At 33.8% G+C, this 19,468-nt stretch overlaps 1 protein-coding gene and 1 pseudogene across 1 annotated transcript; both read left to right on the forward strand.

Moving 5' to 3' along the window:
* The first annotated feature begins 13,908 nt into the window (after positions 1 to 13,908).
* On the forward strand, positions 13,909 to 16,371 carry LOC133206258 (uncharacterized; annotated as a pseudogene).
* Positions 16,372 to 16,659: 288 nt separating this feature from the next.
* On the forward strand, positions 16,660 to 19,211 carry LOC133172302 (uncharacterized). The gene is made up of 3 exons (XM_061307165.1): positions 16,660 to 18,732; positions 18,971 to 19,007; positions 19,144 to 19,211. The coding sequence occupies exons 1-3, from the start codon at positions 16,660 to 16,662 to the stop codon at positions 19,209 to 19,211; spliced, it is 2,178 nt and encodes a 725-aa protein (XP_061163149.1).
* The last annotated feature ends 257 nt before the right edge of the window (positions 19,212 to 19,468 follow it).

Below are 19,468 nucleotides of genomic sequence, written 5' to 3' on the forward strand. Positions count from 1 at the left end.
AACGATTAAACAATTCTTAATTTGAGTGTATACAATTTTTCCTTTTTCGTGTCATTTTACAGAAGATATGACTTCAGACATTATTTAGTATCTTGATTGTAAAGTACAAAATTTTGACCTGCTCCGTGACCCGATTTTCGCATTTTTTAAGTCTTAATAAGTTTCAAATAAACTACGAATTTTTAAAAATTTTTAATACACATCAATTGAATTTACTGTTGAAATATTTCTTCCAAATTTGGATTTGATATGACGTTAACTAAAAAAGTTATGACGGTAGTCCACGAACTTTCCGAACAACCCTCGTATATGTGACATGATTTAAATTCGAAACGAAGAATGTTATGGCAAAAAATGGCGAATGTATTTCCATATCCTTTTTACTGGTTATTTAAGAAATAACAAGTTTTAGCGTTTTATTGGGATATGACATGCATGTGATTACGTGACCAAATCTAATATTGGATGCCATAACCTAGTGAAACTCTAAAATGAAATTTGAAAATAACGAACAGTAATAAAGCTCAAGAGTCAATTGAAACAATAAAAATTTGAAGCAGAGTAAACACAGACCTCCTAAAACATCAATGTGGGAACAGTGCCTTAGAAGAGAAAGCATTCCCTGTAGACCAATAACATCCACCGTATGCTCCTTGTTGTAATCCGAAAACGAAAAAAAAATCCATAGGTCACAATTCAGTGTGAAAATGATGGCCTCACAATCTGTATGAAAAACTTCAGTCAACATTCGACTTCACGATTGAATTTATTTGCTAAGAAGGTCATTGCATCGACCATAGAATATGCGAAATTTTGAATTTAAATGTATCAACTTCCATTATTTTTGTAGCAATATACAATTGTCATCTGCATATGTAATTTATGTCTCACAGTTGATTCAATACACAAGAGCATGCTCTAAGTACGAACAATTTCTAAAAAGGAGGCACGCTATCGACAAAAAAGTTGATTTATTATATTACATTTTCATTATTTTCACACTGAATTGTCTACGGATTTTTTAGTTTGTCCGATCATGACAAGAAGCACACGGCGAGTGTGACTGGTCGACGCTGGATGCTTACCCTACATGGCAACTGATTCCACCCCTGATGTTTTTAGAGCTCCGTGTTTGCTCTGCTCCAAATTTGTATTGTTTCAATAGATTTTTGAGCTTGATTACTATTCGTTTTCTCATATTTGGATGTACAATGTGCATATAACATAATGCATGCGGCATGAACGTGATAATATAAATTACTTTACAATTGCCACACTTTTAAGCATTAATTTAAGCATCTCATATACTAATATTCCTTGATATCATAATTTAGTTTTCAGGACGGAAATAATTAAAGAAATAATTTATTTATGGACCATATAAGATCAACAAAAAAATTCTATTGGTTTTTATTTAGATAAAATCAATAATGCTAAAAATAATAATATATGATAACTGAAATAATGTTGGATTTTAATAATCGATCAATTATGAAAAATCTTTTTGGGTGTAATTCTGTTTAGATCATTATGTTTTTCAGCTTGCACTGAAGGTGCTGATTGCTCAATACCCTGTCCTATCGGATATTATGGTGAAGAATGTAAAGAAAATTGTAAATGTAAAAAATGTGATAGGAAAACTGGTTCATGTATTGAGAGTGGAACAACAGGTAATACCTTGGATGATGTCTGTCTTATCATTTCGTATAATTAGGATCTTTTCTCTGTAGTGACCTTCACTCTTATACAGGAGTCGTGTCATGGTTACCATCGCAACATGCACCAAAGTCTGCAATTTGAACCATGTTAAAAATTACTATAAACGTTTGCAGCTAATAAAAAAAATTACAGTGACTTTTTCCAAAAGTCAATTTCCTGATGTCTTATACGCACAATAAAAATATTTGGGAAAACAACTATTACATACGTTACCGTGGAATCAATGTGTAAAGTAATAATTTTATTTATTCAGTTTGGTGAGTCATACATTTATAAAGTTAATGTAATTAAAAGTTCAAATGCAAGCAAATAATAGAGAAATAATTTTGTAACATATTTTAAGAAATATTTTTGCATCGGTTGGCCGTGGTCGCTCTGATTATAAAATCCGAAAAGTGATAAAATGTTTCTTTTTTGATATTTATAAACAACTAACCTACATGTAGCTGACTTTCAGTTCTGGCTACCACACAATCTCTTGCTGGATGCAAGGAGCTATATAACATTGCTATGAAGTTTACAATACCGACAATTTCCCTTCTTGGTACATGTACATGTAACCAAGCATTCTTTTCTTCATTAAATTTTATCATTATATGATATTCAACTTCAGTTTTATCAGAGTTGTACAATTTAAGGTGTGTTAGCTAATCCAAGTTTTTTTTTTTTGCTAGATTAGAAGGTAACTGAATTCCTAAAGCAGCAAGAAATTATTACATTAATCAAATAATAGTGGTTCATGAATGTTGCTTCCACTGTTACAGTACAAAGAAGCCATAAATTCGAATTTTTTCCATGCTATCTGTGTTTTAAAGTCCTGAAGACATACCTGATTTTCCTTTATCTTGATTTCAAATTTAGCGTGGCTACAGTGTGGCGTGTTGGTGACTGAGTTTGATCATGTAACACGTCATAAATATAAGCATTTTTCAGCATTTAAAATGTATGCAAAATGTATTCATGGTTAACGCGTAGTAAGATACATGTATATATTTTGAATAATTTCTTTATGGTAAAAGTGACAAGGAGGTGAAAGGTTTTAGAGACAGTGGTTGAGTTAGCATTTAGTCTTTATTAAGGCTCGATAAAAGTAGCTGAAAATCTCAATTTTTCAAATTTTTTTTATGGCTGTTACCTTGGCGCCAAGACGCATAGCATCCAAGTTTTGATTAATTTATGTTTCTGGTGTCAAACTAAAATGATGGCAAAGTTTCATCAAATTCGGTGACTAAACCTGACAAAAAATACAGAGAATTGATCTTAAATTGACCAGAAGTGATTAAATTGTATTGTGTGCAAATGAATGTACAGGTAATACATTAAGAATCAAACTCTCTAGGTTAGATGGTCAAAGTACATTAGTCGCAACAATTATGCTATAGAGAAGATCAACCTTTGCCAAATTTTTGATATATTTCTTCGTTTGTTGTATTATTAAATTTAAAAATATGCTATGAAAAAAAACGGAGCCCTTATTTTTTCTTATTATTCAAGTTCATTCCTGCTCCTTGTAATTAAGGACACAAGTGTCCAGAGAATATTGTTCACGCTATTTTAAAAATAAGATTTTTTTTTAAATTTTTTACATGATCTGAAGTGAGTAAGATATGATGCTTTTAATGCTTACTAGTCTCCTCCCTTGATAACGTCTAGTGAAGTTTGAATTCACTGAATAAGTCTACTTTTCACACGAAAATTCTACACCAATCGTGGCTACCGGGTTGTATGTTTATGCTAATGCAATACTCTCAGAATGCTTGTTTCTAGTATAAATACATATGCCTCACAATAATATGAAATTCGTTTTCTTTGCTTTTGCAAAACACATGATAGCTTCATCTTGACTTGCTATGCTAAAGAATATTTTGAATGACATACTGCTTATAAATCAATTATAACACGTCTCAGCATGCTGAAAAGTACACAATTTTGTACGAGTGTCAATAATGGCTGTCTCTCTTTTCAGAGATTTCATCTGCGTCATTAGCTGTTTTTGTGGTGGCAGGAGTCCTTTTTTGGCAACATTTTTGTTCTGCGTCTTTATGAAGAGGTAACCACATACTTCAGTTTTGCGATTTTGGATTTTGATACTGTAAATCACTTTCAGTTCAGGAGAGCTTTTACTTTTGCGTAATAACGCGAGGCTGTCTGTTCGTGGAAATTCTGTTCTTGCATATAATTGTATTGTTAAAGATTATGTAGGAAAAATAAACAAAAATAAAGAAAAATACATGATTTTTTTTCTCGCTTATAAATATGATATTACTTTCTCTCGAAAATTTGATTTACAGTACAATTTGCCAAATAAACCTGTATAGACACTGCATTCAAAGTGTAACGTTATTCTATAACCAATCATAATTGGTACAAGACATTGAAGGTTTAAAGATTAACTCTATGTAGGCCATTGCACTTTTATTGGGTTTGTAAAATTATTTGTTTTATATTCAACGATGTATCAATATTTTTTTTTATTTTTTTTTCAGAAAATTCTCTTTGAATTTGCACAATAACTATATGCGAGAAAAATGCTGTCCGAGTGATTTAGCTTCTCAAAGCTACGCAAGAGTCGACGAAAACGTTTATAATGAATGTGAGGAACTTTCCCTTAGAAATTCCGATTTGGCTAAGTATTGTTGTGAAAGTAATAAAGATAAATGTAGTTTACCCCGAAAAATCGTCCAAAAGAGAGGAAAGCCATCAATACTGGCTCTCCTGATGAGAAAAAAAGCAGAAACAAGTACCACAAAAAGAGAATACATATATGTTATTGAAACGCAGGGACAGTCTGCAGAATCGACATTTGGAATAGGACATGTCATTGAGCAGTCCCTACCGCACCCACAAGCAACACAACCATTACACGCAGAAACTCCAACAACAAAAACAAAAGAATCATCTTGTACAACTATTGAACATATGATAGATTTTTTTGAAAATCAGCATAAAAACTGATAATTATAGTTTGTCATAGATTCTCTAGACATATTTTTGGTTGAATATTCCACAATAACCCATGAGGAGGAAAAGGTTAATAGAATTCCTGCTTTTTCAGCACATTTTAAAGTGTCAGTAAACATGGTGATCGATCATTGTTCATTATCTTCTCCTTTTTTCATTTTCTTTTTATGATTCAAAAGAAAATGAAACATTTAAGAAATAAGAGTTTTCAGTGAACATGGTTTTATGAACAACATTAGCTCTGCATACATATTCCATGACGCCATGTTTACTGAAACGTCGTTGTTTATTACTTATATTTGTGATGTTGTCAAAATGTCAGAGGAAATCCTGAGCTGGATAAAGGCGCGGCCGCATTGGGCAAAAAAACTGATAAAAATAAAATCAGCAGACCTCACTAATCCACCTTATTTCAATTAATCGCTCACAATATGCATGGTATTTGCTTCTTAACCGCCTTTATCTGACTACAAGCTGCGCCTTCTTCAAATTCTCGTAAATTTTTGTTTTGATGCAGTTGACACATAATCGTTCAAAGTATTGAAACACTGTGAGAAAAATAACATTATCATGAAAAAAGAGAATGCTTTTCATTGATTTTAACTTAGATTTTAAAATAAAAAAATTAAAGATACAACATCTCTGTTTAATTTGGAAAAAGTTTTATTATACAATTAAATACATTGATCAAAATAAATTTTAAATACATCTTGATCAGCAATTTTAATCATTTGAGTTTTTTCCCCCGATAGGAATATTTAAAACTCCAATTTATACCTTTTGCACAAGTTTTCAAATATATTTCTTAACGAGATTTATTGTTTAGTTCAATCTGTGCGAGTGTGAAAAAAAGAAGTACAATCATAGCAGAAAACGTTGCATTCATAGTGATATGAATGCAACCGGTAAGTTCAGGTTCATAGAGGGAGAGTACAGAGAGTATGCAAATATTATAATGTCACTTTTTTGAAAGCATGGCAAAGGTCAAATAAATTATTGTAAATTCTGTACACGTTGAATTTTACAAAAGGCTTATTTACAAGCTAAACGTGTCCTAAATAAAAAGCACAAGCTTTTGTCATCCAATGGATATTATCTAAAACTTGTTTCTGAAAATTAAAGAGTAGGTGGTTCTAGACCGCAAGGATAATATAATTATGTATTTGTAATGCTACACCAATTACTTTTACTATAGTACCTTAACGGTTAAAATATACAGGACGTATTGCCACCTTCTTTGATTTACAAAAATATATAAGTAAAAGGTCAAATATAAGGTTTTCAGTTGTGTAAAGCACACAGTATGGCGTACCTTGAAAGTCTCTAAGCACGATTCAGAAAGTCGAATAGCTCTCGTGTCCAAACATGAAGCGTAAGAAGTCTTGTTTGACACTTAGGTGAATTGTTTTCACTAGATAAGAAGAAAAGGTCAACTCTTGTATTGAGAACCAGAACAGTCAGTCCAAAGTCAGACTTGTAAAGCTCGGAGTGTATTACCGGCTTCAAGACAGTAAGGCAAGGATTTTTAGTATTAGGACTTATAAGGCAAGCCTTTGGGTATGTACTACTTATATCAAGCAAAGCGCGCACTAGTAAAAGGTAAACTTTATTTGAGTATAAATGTGTTCCAAAAACCAATTTGTTGTTTTAGAAAAGAAGACAAACTGAAAAGAGCACTTACATTTATCACTCTTAAATTACCATTTCGTGTAGCAAAAAAATCATTGAAATGCACTCCATTGGATAGCTGGATACAACTAGATAAAAATACCTGTCTATTGACCTTAAAGATATGTCAATAGCAATTAAAAATTGCTATTAAATTTCATAAAGGCAGTCTATTGATAAATGTACATTTAGGACTAAGTCTTAATTGTGTTGATGAAACACACAAGCATCACAGGCACCTGACATTATTTATTTTAAATATTCCAACCTACCTTGAATTTACATGTATTTGTTTTTCAAGATTTTTGAAAGTGAAACAAAAGTAACTGAAATGTATTTAATTACATTCTTCAAGGTAATTGAGAGTAATTAATTACATTTGTAAAAAGCAATGTAATTGCAAGTAATTGACGAAATCTTCCATATATTTGAAAGTATTTAATTACATTTCAAATTAATTGACCCCAACCCTGCCTATTTGTCCCCCGCTTTCACTGAAAGTGGGGGATGTTAATTTGCGTCTGTCTGTCCGTCTGTCCGTATTTCTGTCTGTCTGTAACGCTTTCGTTTCCGCGCGATATCTCAAGAACCCTTTGACCTTTCGCAATGAAATTTTGCATAGCAACTCCCTATGGCCTTAAAAAGAACCCTATAGATTTTGAGGTCAAAGGTCAAGGTCATAAATTCTGTCTGTTTTAATATTTTCGTTTCCGCGCGATATCTCGAGAATCCTTTAAACTTTTGCAATGAAATTTTACATAACAACTCCTTGTGGCCCAAAAAAAACCCCTATTAATTTTGAGGTCAAAAGGTTAAAGTTCGAGGTCGTTAATTCATACATTCCGTCTGTGTGTAACACTTCCGTTTCGAGCGATATCTCAAGAAGCTTTTGAGCTTTTGCAATGAAATTTTATACCATAACTCCCTATGACCTCTCTTGCCCCTCTCAAAGTGTCCCGCCCCGTTTTTTTTTAAATTTATTTTTATTTTATTTAAAGTCGATTGGCACTATTTTTAGCACAGGGGCATGTTGAGAGTTATTAAATATAATACAGATTGTCGGCGGACTTTAATTACATCTATTAGAACTGTTTAGTAAAGGCTAAATAAGATACAATGTATTGTGTAACATTTTGACAATATCAAACGTGAATATAAACATTATATGTGACCTAATGTTTGCATTTAATTTACTGTATAATCAAGTGCATTCGTGGTGTACGTAGTGGTATGATTCTTGCTTAGTAAGTGAGAGGTCTCGGGTTCAAATACCGGGCGATCCATTTCTTTTTAATTTTTTAAATTTTTTTTTATTATTATCATTATTATTATTTTTTTTTTGATTTACTAATTGGTAGTATTCAACATGTGAATTGATAAAGTTATGTAGTCAGGCGTGTACAAACTCATAAAATCATTGTAATTACAGTGTGATAAATATAAAAAGAATCTTCTATACACATTTTAAAGAATAAGCAATCAAATCTTTATATCCATAATGGCATCTTTATTAGCTTCAATATACATGTATACATTTAATAATTCTACAAATCCAAGGGGGAGTCCGACCCCCCCCCCCCCCCCCCCCCGAACTACACATGCTCTTCTTTTTTCCCTAAGCGGGGGACAAATATTCTCTGAATTAGCTTGTTTAATCCTTGCATTTACATCCTAGTTGGAAACCAATTTTCAAAATAAGGGTATTATTATTTCAAATCATTAATTTGTACCTCGTATGTGCATGCTTCTCCCCCTGTCCAATAATAGCTACTTTAATCTCAAGCTCACTTTGATCAAATTCTTGAATCGATGTTAAACATACCTTATATAATGGTTAACAATATACAAGAAACTGGATACATGTTAATTGACAGATGAAAGTTAATGAGTTCTGGACCTTAGTATTATGATTTCAACTTCTCAATGTCCAATGACCTGGGCAATCAGAATATGACCTTTAGTAAGTAAACCTTATATGCCATCTATAAATTGCATGTATGAACGATATGAAGTACAAGTTAGAACTCATTCCAATTAAGGGTTTCAAAGTTTTAGCACGGATATAATTTCAAAATGTCGTCGTTCTTGGAAGTCTGACCATTAGTCAAGATCAGAACATATTTTTAAGGTCATGAGTAACTACATACAAAAGTTTGAATTTTTCATTATATACATGTAAGGTTCTAATGAATATCAACTAGAAATTTGACATAAGACCATAAGTCGTCCGGAAAACACTCAGTTCAAAAGAAATAATATACCATTTTCAGTTTTTTTTTCGCCCCGTGTTATTTTCCACTTTTACTCTTGAAACCAATTTTTCTCAGTTTTCAGTACTAGTTCGTCCAGACCTGACAAAATTTTACATTAGTTAACTAAAGTTTACTGCAATTAATACTTTGATACTTTTGATTTGGCATGAAACTTGAATATAAAACATTTTTTGTTATATAGCGTACAAAGTTCTTTCAGTCGGCAGAGGTAACTCAGTGGAAATTTCTTTGCTTCTTATTGCTGATGTTCTAGAAAAAAAAAGGATTTCTGACTCTCTAAATTAAATATCCCGATAAAATAAGACAATGAAAATTTTTAATGTTGAGATGCTGAGCTTTTTTACATTCAAAAAACAGTTCTTGTTAAACATTAGTTTCACTATGAAATATACACAGAATATATATATATTTCTTTTATCTAAACTTTTTTTCTAAAAAAAAAAAATGAAATATCTTGTAATTTTTCATTTACATCAAAGAGATCTTTAGTGTATAACACACCTAATTTTATCCAGTTTGATAGAAATATTGGCTTTTTATACATGAATACTGCGTTTTTATGCCCCCGAAGAAATCGATATCGAAGATACCGGGGGTATATAGTTTTTGCCCTGTCCGTCTGTCTGTCTGTCTGTTTGTTCGCAAAAACTTTAACCTTGCTCATAACTTTTTATTGGTTTGAGCTATGGCTTTCACATTTCACATGTGTATTCCTTGTGACAAGACCTTTCTTTGGGTACCACCATATTTGACTTTTTGGCCTTGACCTTGGATTTTGACCCAGTTTTGCAAAAGTTGGTGCTAGAGCTTTCATACTTCATATGTATATTTCTTGTAACAAGACCTTCCTTTGGATAACAACAACTTTGACCTTTTGACCCTGACCTAGGAGTTTGACCTACTTTTGAAAAACTTTAACCTTGGTCATAACTATTGCACGGTTGGTGCTAGGGCTTTCATACTTCACAAGTGTAATCCTTGTGACAAGGCCTTTCTTTGGATACCAACAATTTGATCCTTTGACCTTGACCTTGGAGTTTGACCTACTTTTGGAAAACTTTAACCTTGGCCATAGCTTTTGATCGGTTGGTGCTAGGGCTTTCATATTTACATATGTAATCCTTGTGACAAGACCTTTCTTTGGAGACAAACAACTTTGACCCTTTGACCTTGGAGTTTGACATACTTTTAAATTGAAAAAAAAAACTTTAAATTTTTCCATATCTATTCAATGGTTGCTGCTAGGCCTTTCATATTTCACAGGTATATTCCTCGAAACAAGACCTTACTTTGGGTACCAACATATTTGATTTGAGAAAGTTTAACCTTTGCTATAAGTTGCCATACGGGGGCATCAGTGTTTCACAAACACATCTTGTTCCAAATAGGCAATGACGGGAATATATCGGTGGACATTTTTTTCATACACATGTATCCTTTTTTTATTTGCATGTATTAAAAGCACATGAAGCCTCTATGTAGAAACGAGGAAGTAAGTTTTATTCTTGATATTTTTAATTTAATGCAAATTTGTTTTGAGTACATAGTCTAAAGTTATTTTTTTCTTTTCAAAGAATACTTTGAATAAAAGATTCCAAACTGTTATTTGATTTCTGTAAGTATTCTTTGAATCCAAGAGGCTATTGCAGAAAGGAACTTTGTTTAAACATCAAAAATATTAATACCACCCTCCCCTTTTCCTAAACGAGTATTCCTTTTTATCTCATTTTAGCATTCCATACAAAATTATAAATTATTCTGATTTGTTTGAAATATTCCTCAGGAGGGTTTGGAAGAATTCTTGCTTTATACTGCAATTTTGATATGATGGGATTATTTACAATTTCTTTCATACCAAGAATCGTCAGTTTTCTTTTTCTTTTTTCCCAGGCTTTTGAAGTATCAAGGATTTTATTTATTTTTTCATCCCAATTCTTTTCTTCACAGAGGCTTTTCTTGTGTCCTATATGAATTCCAAGTGTTTTCACTGGATCATTTGTTACTTTTATTCCATAGACATTTTTATATGTACCGTTTGAGGGTCCATAAAGTATGTACTCAGATTTATGTAAGTTAAGTTTAGGACCAGCAAAGATTGAGAAATTATGTATAATATTTATCACATGTTTTACAAACTCTAAGTCTTTTATAATTAGAGGATTCGTAGAATCACCAGCATGTTGGAACACCTTAATGTCACCTTAATGTCACATTGATCATTTATTTAAAAGCCTTTTACCTGTTCTGATTTATTTATTCTATTTGATAAGATTTCAGTAGCTAGCTATAGTATAAATAACAATGCAGAGATGGGACATCTTTGCCTGATATCTCTAGGTCTTGTCTTTCTACAAGTTTTTTTTTGAAATAAAACCATTATTCTTTACTCTAAATGTAGAATTATTATATAGATTAATAAAATTTAGACAAAATTAAATTCTTATAATGTTTGTGTCATAAATTCTTATTCAACAGTATCAAAAGCTTTTTTCAAAATCTAAAAATAATAGTAGGCCATTATCTGTATGATTTTCACGATAATCAAATATATCTTGAATTAGACGAGCAATTTCTCCTACATATCGGTCTCTAATATATGCTAACTGGCCTTTATTTATCAATTTTGAAATAAGACTTTGTAATCTTAGAGCTAAAACAAATGCAATTATTTTATAATCAGTTTGTTAGTCTTATTGGTTTGTAGTTTTTTAATTACTTTTATCACCCTTTTTGAGTATCAGGCTAATAACAGCTAATTTTTGAGATGATGGTAGTGTACCATATTCAAAAGATTTAAAAGTGAATCATAAAAGTTTGTTTGTTTGTTTGTTTGTTTGTTTGTTTTTTTTTTTTTTTTTGCATCATTCCTAAATATTTTGTAAAATTCAATTGGTATGCCATCTAGACCACGTGATTTGTTGTTATCCATGCTTTTAATTGCCTCCTTATACTCTATGAGGGTAGGTATATGTATTGCCTCACATTGAACAAAAATCTGCCATACTGAAAACAATATGGACGCTATGCAAATTAGCAAAACGTACACCATTTCTCTTTATGTTTGTTTGTTTATTGTTTAACGTCTCTAGAGAATTTTTCACTCATAATGGCGTCGCGCCACCACTTGCCGATGGAGGGCTGCAAATTTTGACATAAACTCGGCACTCAGGGCCATTGAACAGTGAGGATTCTTTTTCGTACTAGCACCTAGTGCGACACGAGACCTCGGTTTATACGTCTCATCCGAAGGACCGGTGTAGACGAATAATGACCCCCGTAGAAAATTGATTAGGGGGTCATCGAAAAATGACCTCCTAGCCGAAGAAAAATTAATTTTTTTAATAGAAAAAACCCTAGGGGTCAGTTTTCTACATGTACAACCTATAAGAAATTGACCCCCGTTGAAAAATGACCCCATCCTAAGAGTGATACAAATTTCAAAAGATATGATTGATGCCAAGGTTTGGGTCTCAACGGGTCATTCTCTTGCGTTTTTCTGATTAACACTTGACGAACGCGCAATTAAAATTTGCTTAACAACTGTACATTACATGTTTCTTTTTATTTGACCTATTTTGTTCTCAGCTTAAAATCAAAATTGCACAATAGATATGTGACAGTGGTTATTTGTTAAAGCTGTTATTTTGTCGTCCACAACGTAAGTCAGGACGATATATTGTTATCGCTAGACCTATTATTTTGTGTGAACATTTTCTCGGACGTGACTTGAATAAACTTAATGAAACGTCTCAGAATTGACATTAGCAAATCTAGATTTCATTTAATATTTTGATTTTTAAAACTCACCACAGTTGTCATGGGAAAAATAATTGCCAACGAATATTCTCACGGTTGGCTTTTAAGATCTTTGTGGAACTTCAAAAATGCATTTACATTTAAGATTTTTAAAACTGTTTCCATTGCCGTTGAAACGATTGGCCAAACGTTTCCTCACCATGAACGAGTGAACTAACGTGCAAGGGTACAAAACTGTCGTTACATGATCATTATGTATGGCTCATTGGGTATGTCTATTGTACGAGGCGCCGGATTGGTATTCATTGCCATTTAGTGATATCACCTATTCGAATAGGTGATATCACCTGTTTGAAAAGGTGATATCACTCATTCAAATTGAATTTGTGTTTCATAATATATGTTACATTTTTAAATTTAAATACTTTTCTTACCTATCATATTTGAAAAAAACAAATCATATATCATTTTAAACATCAAATCCTCTATTTTTATATCATGCGAAAAAATCAAGGAAATCATGTTATTAAAATGTTTATAAAATGCGATAAGAGCTTTTGATGTTGTGAAATTCAACCCCAAAAATAAAAATGACGCAATTAAGAAATTTCGCTAATTTTCATTAATGGATATTTCATCCAGTGTATATTATTTTGAATGGTAGTTGTACATAATAAATCTAGTGGATACATGCATTAAATTGGTGAAAAGACTTCTCTATATCTTTTTCTTGTGTTCGTCAATTTGTAGATTCAAAATGTAACATTTTATGGCACGGCGATTGCTTCAAAATTATTTTCTGCACGACCTAAAACAAAAATTACACGAGTAAGTAAAAACTTACACAAAGTGAGGAAAATATACACGAAGCTATTGAAATTTACACAAACAATAGAAAAACTGCACAATCAACAAAATATTTACACGATATAGTGAGGAAATTACACAAACGTAAAAACGAAAACTGCACGAGTGAGAATACAACATCGACATAATATGCTACGCATCCTCATTGCGCACATTTCATTAATATTCATTAGAGAACAGTTCAATGTGGTTTGGATGCTTGAAACATACTATAAAATTTTTACAAAAGGAGGAGTAACGTGTTGGTAATCTTTTTAAAAAAGATTCTTTTAAAATTCCGCTAGACTCTCAAGAATATATGTACAACGTATATTATACATGTAGATAAATTGACAGGCACACAAATTTAAACTTGTAGTATATGAACAACCCCGAATAAAAAACATTCTTCACAGAATACTTTTATAGATAACGTAAAAAAGGGGGATGCATATTACCATTTGTGTGTTTAACTGTTGGATTTTTTAAAGTATGTCATTCCTCTATATGGCAATTTCTTTTGAAAGTTTAAAACAATGACATATAGGCCTAAATAAAAATAAATAAAAACGTGATATAATACAGGAGAGTTAACAAAAAATCAAACTCTTTCTCCTCCATCACCTACTGTGTGTACTTTTGGTAATAATCAAGGATGTGCATGCGGTTCCCCACTGAGAACGGCTGATAACAAGCAGCACCATCACTTGACGATTTGCAGAGCAACAGATAAGAAGTGTATAGCCAGTGTTAAGAAGAAAAGACAAAAAAGGATAGGTAATATATTAATTTTAAATTAACAAAAGCCGCTGAGGGCTATTTAGCAATTCCTGCCGCTGAGGGCAGAAGTTAATGCATGAAATTTTAAGCCGCTGAGGGCTATACATTTTTCCTGTTGCTGAGGACAGAAGTTAAGGCATGAAACTTTAAGCCGCTGAGGGCTATACATTTTTCCTGTCGCTGAGGACAGAAGTTAATGCATGAAATTTTAAGCCGCTGAGGGCTATACATTTTTCCTGTCGCTGAGGACAGAAGTTAATGCATGAAATTTTAAGCCGCTGAGGGCTATACATTTTTCCTGTCGCTGAGGACAGAAGTTAATGCATGAAATTTTAAGCCGCTAAGGGCTATACATGAAATTTTAAGCCGCTGAGGGCTATATATTTTCCTGTCGCTGAGGGCAGAAATTAATGCATGAAATTTTAAGCCGCTGAGGGCTATACATTTTTCCTGTCGCTGAGGACAGAAGTTAGTGCATGAAACTTTAAGTCGCTGAGGGCTATACATTTTTCCTGCCGCTGAGGGCAGATGTTATTGCATGAAATTAAAAGCTGTTAAGGGCAAAAGAAATGGTTCCTTAAGGCTGTACATAATTATTCCTGCCGTTGATAGCAGAAGTAAAATGCAAGCTATAAATAACCACTAGGGTGTGTTGGAACGCATGAAAGTTTAGAAGCCGCTGAAGGCCGATGTTAATGTTTGAAATTAGAAAACCGCTGAAGATTGTTTATAACCTAATAATATATTTAGTACTAGTTTGTAAAGTCAAGTTGCTAAGGGCTGTTTAATGTAAATTAAAAAATTTTCCTGCCACTAAATGAGTTAAAAATTTCAAAGCCAATGAGGGCTGTCTATAGCTATTGAATGAAATCTTAAGTATAGGAGAGCTGTTAAGAGCAGAGATAAATATATTTTGTTAATAAATTATGGCTACCTGAGTAATGATGCGAAAAGCCGAATTATAATATAAAAATTCATAGGCACAACGTGTTTTAGTCAACATATAACACAGTATTGGTAGCTGTTTACAAATGTATATGCGTTCTACATGTAGTTTGTATAGTAAAAAAAAAAAAAAAAAAAAAAAAAAAAAAAAAAAAGAAAGTACGTTCAGGCTTTAAGATTTAACTGTCTAGTATATCAGGGTAAAAATTTAGTAATCATGGTAAAAAATTTTCTTATTACTAGATGCCCCCTCCGACCGTCTTGAAGCGGAGACACTCTCTGCGGGGGAAAGACTTGTTCCCCGTCATCAAAGAGATGAGAGGGCTGGCCACAGCCGGTGAAACAGTTTGCACGATATAAAGTAACCACACCGCTAGAGGAGATGGACAAGGATGAAGTGATTAGCGCCTTTAGAGAACTGACCGGAGAATCTGAAAAAGAGTGCATGCAGATGGCTGGTAAAGAGATGACAGAACAAAACCTTAAGACGCTTCTTCATCTAGTAATTCTGAGGGCGAATGAGTTCGGCCAACCAGCTGGCCAAGAATTAAGCACCGAGAACAATTAAGGTATACAGTTAACTTGTACTGATAATTAATGTAATTATTGCTAGCATCACCACCATGGGATATAATAATCAAATTACTCATTCTATGAAACTATTATTTAACTATATCAGCTTTAAAAAAAAAAAAAAAAAAAAAAAAAAAAAAAAAAAAATCTATTAACGGATGGTATTATAATGAATGATTTCCACACTTTGTGTATACAGGAGAGTGAGCCGGAAGAGCCACCTGCAAAGAAAGTAAAGCCGACCCCGAGTGTTGAGAAGAGGCTACAAGAACTTGAGAAAAGTCAGAGAAACGAAGACGACAAAGAAATAGAAAATGTAAAAGAAAAGGTGAGGAGTTTAGCACTTCAAAGTAACCCCAGTATCCCGCTTCTCCTTGTTACTTTGGATGAGCTCGCTAGAATAACTCGGCGAAAGGGCCATGATGAGGCCTCCGTGTTTGATGAGCTTTCCCGACAAGCTAATCTGAATCAAGATAAAATTGATGTTCCAAACTTTTGTTTGAGTGTTCTCGGGGGCAAGGCTTCTGATGTAGTAGGTAAAGCATTGTCAAAAGCTGTCAAAATAAAACCCGAAACGAAATCTACAGAAACGGAGAAGATAACTTCTACTCAAACTCAATCTCCACTGTTGAATCTATAAGGGCAACCAAACTACATGGGGTATATTCCACCACAATACAATTTTGTACCTGGTACACATGCAGTGGGAACCCAGTATGGGTATCGGCGATACCAGCGCGCTCCATACAGGCAATCAAGGACTGTCTGCCTTTTCTGCGGGGCAAATGATCATTACATTCGTGAATGTGCAAAAATGAAAGCTGCAAGAGGAAAAATGAATTCTCAATGACTTTTTTTTAACAATGTGAAAGAACTGATTTTAGTCAAGTTGAACCAGTTTCTCAGATTTGAATTGTACATTTATCGGTAATTTCTTTAGATATGATATGATATGAATTAGATTATTTGTCTTAAATTGACTTAAAAACGTGTAGTGTTTTTTCAATCTGAAAGAAAATAGAACTAATTAAATATTGGCATGGAATGAGTGTTATCAATGTTTGTTATCCCAATACCTGATATCCGGGGACACTGAAGCCCTAGTGAGTACTCTCACGTGGATTGATGGTTTGGGATCATGTTTTCCCATGTTATCCTAGTAGATGATGCTCAATCCGATATAAGATTATTAAGAATAATAAATATCTCGTGTTTGCAGGAATTTAACATTTACGTTCCTGACTGGGAGAAAAGTGACGAATTTAACCCAGAGGAAATTGTTTCACGTAAGAGAGAGCATCCTACTTGGACAACACTGGGGGAATACGGTTCCAAACCAACAATCCATGCAGATGGACAAGTATTTATTGACTCCTATAGCGACTTACTGCATTTGTCTGTAAGAAACCCTGATCAATTCGTTTCGGGTGAAATTCACAAACACAAAGATGAATGGTTGCGTATAACTCAAAGAAATTCAGACAACATGTCAAGTACAATTCAAAATTGGGTCAGTAATGGCATTGACGTTAGGTCCTTCCTGCGTCCGTTCAAGGGAAATTTCAAAGGGCAATCGTATGATAACAGACTTCCACCAAAACAGTATTTTCAAAATTCTAAGAATTGCAAAAACTTTGTTCATTTTATTAGAAAAGAAATAAGTGAGAGACTAGTCAATGGTTCGTTGAGATTATGGGGAAGAGTGGGAACAAGCTGTCTCCCTAAGATTATCATGCCTTTGACAGTGGAACCAAATAAGCCACGACTATGTCATGATGAGCGTTTTTTGAACCTGTGGACAAAGGATTTACCCTTTACGTTAGATACACTTAAAGACGCCCATAGACTTGTTGGAAAACATGCTTACATGGTGTGTTGCGATGAAAAATCGGGATACGATCATATTAAGCTAACCAGAGAATCAGAAAAATACTTTGGAATTCAGTTTGGGGGATGGGTCTTCACATACACGACTCTACCATTTGGCTGGAAAGCCTCTCCTTATATATATCAAATGATTGGGATGCAAATCACATCATACCTTCGAAAGAAGGGTCTTCATATGGTCCAATACATTGATGACAGGCTCGCAGTGTGTCAGAAATATGACAAAATTGATCAATCAGAACTTAAGGAACAAGCTTGTCCGTTACAAATGGTTAAACTTATCGTGACCGAATTAACAGCCTTAGGATACACACTGGCTATCAAAAAGTGTCAGCTAATTCCAACTACAGTAGTCCGATACTTAGGTTTTCTAGTTGACTCTTCTAAACAGGCCTACTTACTTCCATTGGATAAAAAAGAAGCATTCATCGGGATACGAGAGGGTATCTTGCAGTCAGATGAAGTTGATGTTCAAACACTTCAACGATTTGCCGGAAAATGTATATCCATGGCAATCGTTATACCAGGTGCCAAACTATATACAAGAGAGATAAATTTTGCAATATCACTGTGTATAAAGAATAGTAAACAAACAACCATTTCTCGTGAGCTGCGACAAGAAATCGAACATTGGAGGTTTTTAGACGACTGGGAAGGCTTCGCGCCATGGAGACAAGAAAAGCATCTTCAGATGTCACTGTCAACTGTCACTGTCTCTTTCCGCTACGGGATTTCCCTAATGTCAGGCCAAGACAAAGGTCTATCCTTTGGAGACTATTGGTCAAGCGAGGATGATCGACCGATTCATCTTAAAGAAGCATCAGCTGTCGACATTGCTCTTCAGTCCTTGGCACCAAAAATCAAGGATTACAGATTAGACATTCATGTTGACAACACTGCAGTCTTGCATGCTTGGGAAAATCAAAGGTCTCGTGACCGACAATTGGCTGACATCATGAAAAATATATTCCAGACAGTTTGGAAATTGAATATCGACTTAAGATTACACTACGTGCCATCAGCAGAAAATGTTGCAGACGCTCCCTCTAGGACTATTTCTTACACAGATTGCATGTTACATCCCAAAACATGGCAGAGTGTTGATGTTATGTTTGGACCACATACGGTGGACTTGATGGCGACGGATACGAATGTTATGATGTCCAACTCTGGAGTACCACTGAAACATTTTACGAAAAACCCAACTCCGCAATCAGCGGGTGTTAATGTATTTGCGCAAGATTTGTCAAGTGAGAAGCGTCCCTACGTGTTTCCTCCATTTCACCTAGTATTCCCTGTATTGTGTCTCCTTAAAGAACAAAAAGTAACACAGTGCACAATTATTGTGCCAATAATATACCCGCGACCAATTTGGTGGCCGCTTTTAAGTGCTCACTGTGTAAAATTTTTCACGTTAGGTAAACAAGGTGATAAATCTGTATTACTTATCCCATCAAAGAAAGGGTTTATTTCCGATAAAATGGGACTGAAATGGGAACTTAGAGCATGTATAGTGGATTTTAGCTGAAATTATAATAAAATTACGGACTCTTATCTTGTAGGTGGAAAATAATAAAGTTAACCTTCCTGCTATTGAAGGTTAGTCAATCTTGTTATTTTAAGAATACAAAATAGGTATTGAAGGTTGAGCCAGCTTGAAAAGAATGAAGACAATAAGAAAGCTACAAAGAAGATGAAAAGTTTGGAGAAAAGGGTACGACTTTTCTTATCCCAGTTACCACACTCTCCGGACTTAACAAGTATGACGCCACACGACGTATGCAGATTTATAGTATGGAGTGATAGATTCGGGAAGACGCAGGTACACGAAATCTCGTGTCCACACTTGGGTAAATTAGGTTTATTTGAATGCGCATGTCCTACTAGGCTCGCGGCAGGAACTATTCATAATATGGTGCAACAGATATCTGAAATCTTGTATACTCATGGAGGAACTCGATCATGGGATGTTCATACTAAGTCTGGAAATCCCTGCTTGTCCCCTGAAGTAAAAAACTATGTAAAACTTTGTAAAGAAGAACAGGCAAAATCCCATGTGT

The sequence above is a fragment of the Saccostrea echinata genome, unplaced genomic scaffold (genome assembly GCF_033153115.1).
Source record: "Saccostrea echinata isolate AGI-Se365-2 ecotype Australia unplaced genomic scaffold, CSIRO_AGI_Sech_v1 ptg000054l, whole genome shotgun sequence".
Taxonomy (NCBI): Eukaryota; Metazoa; Mollusca; class Bivalvia; order Ostreida; family Ostreidae; genus Saccostrea; species Saccostrea echinata.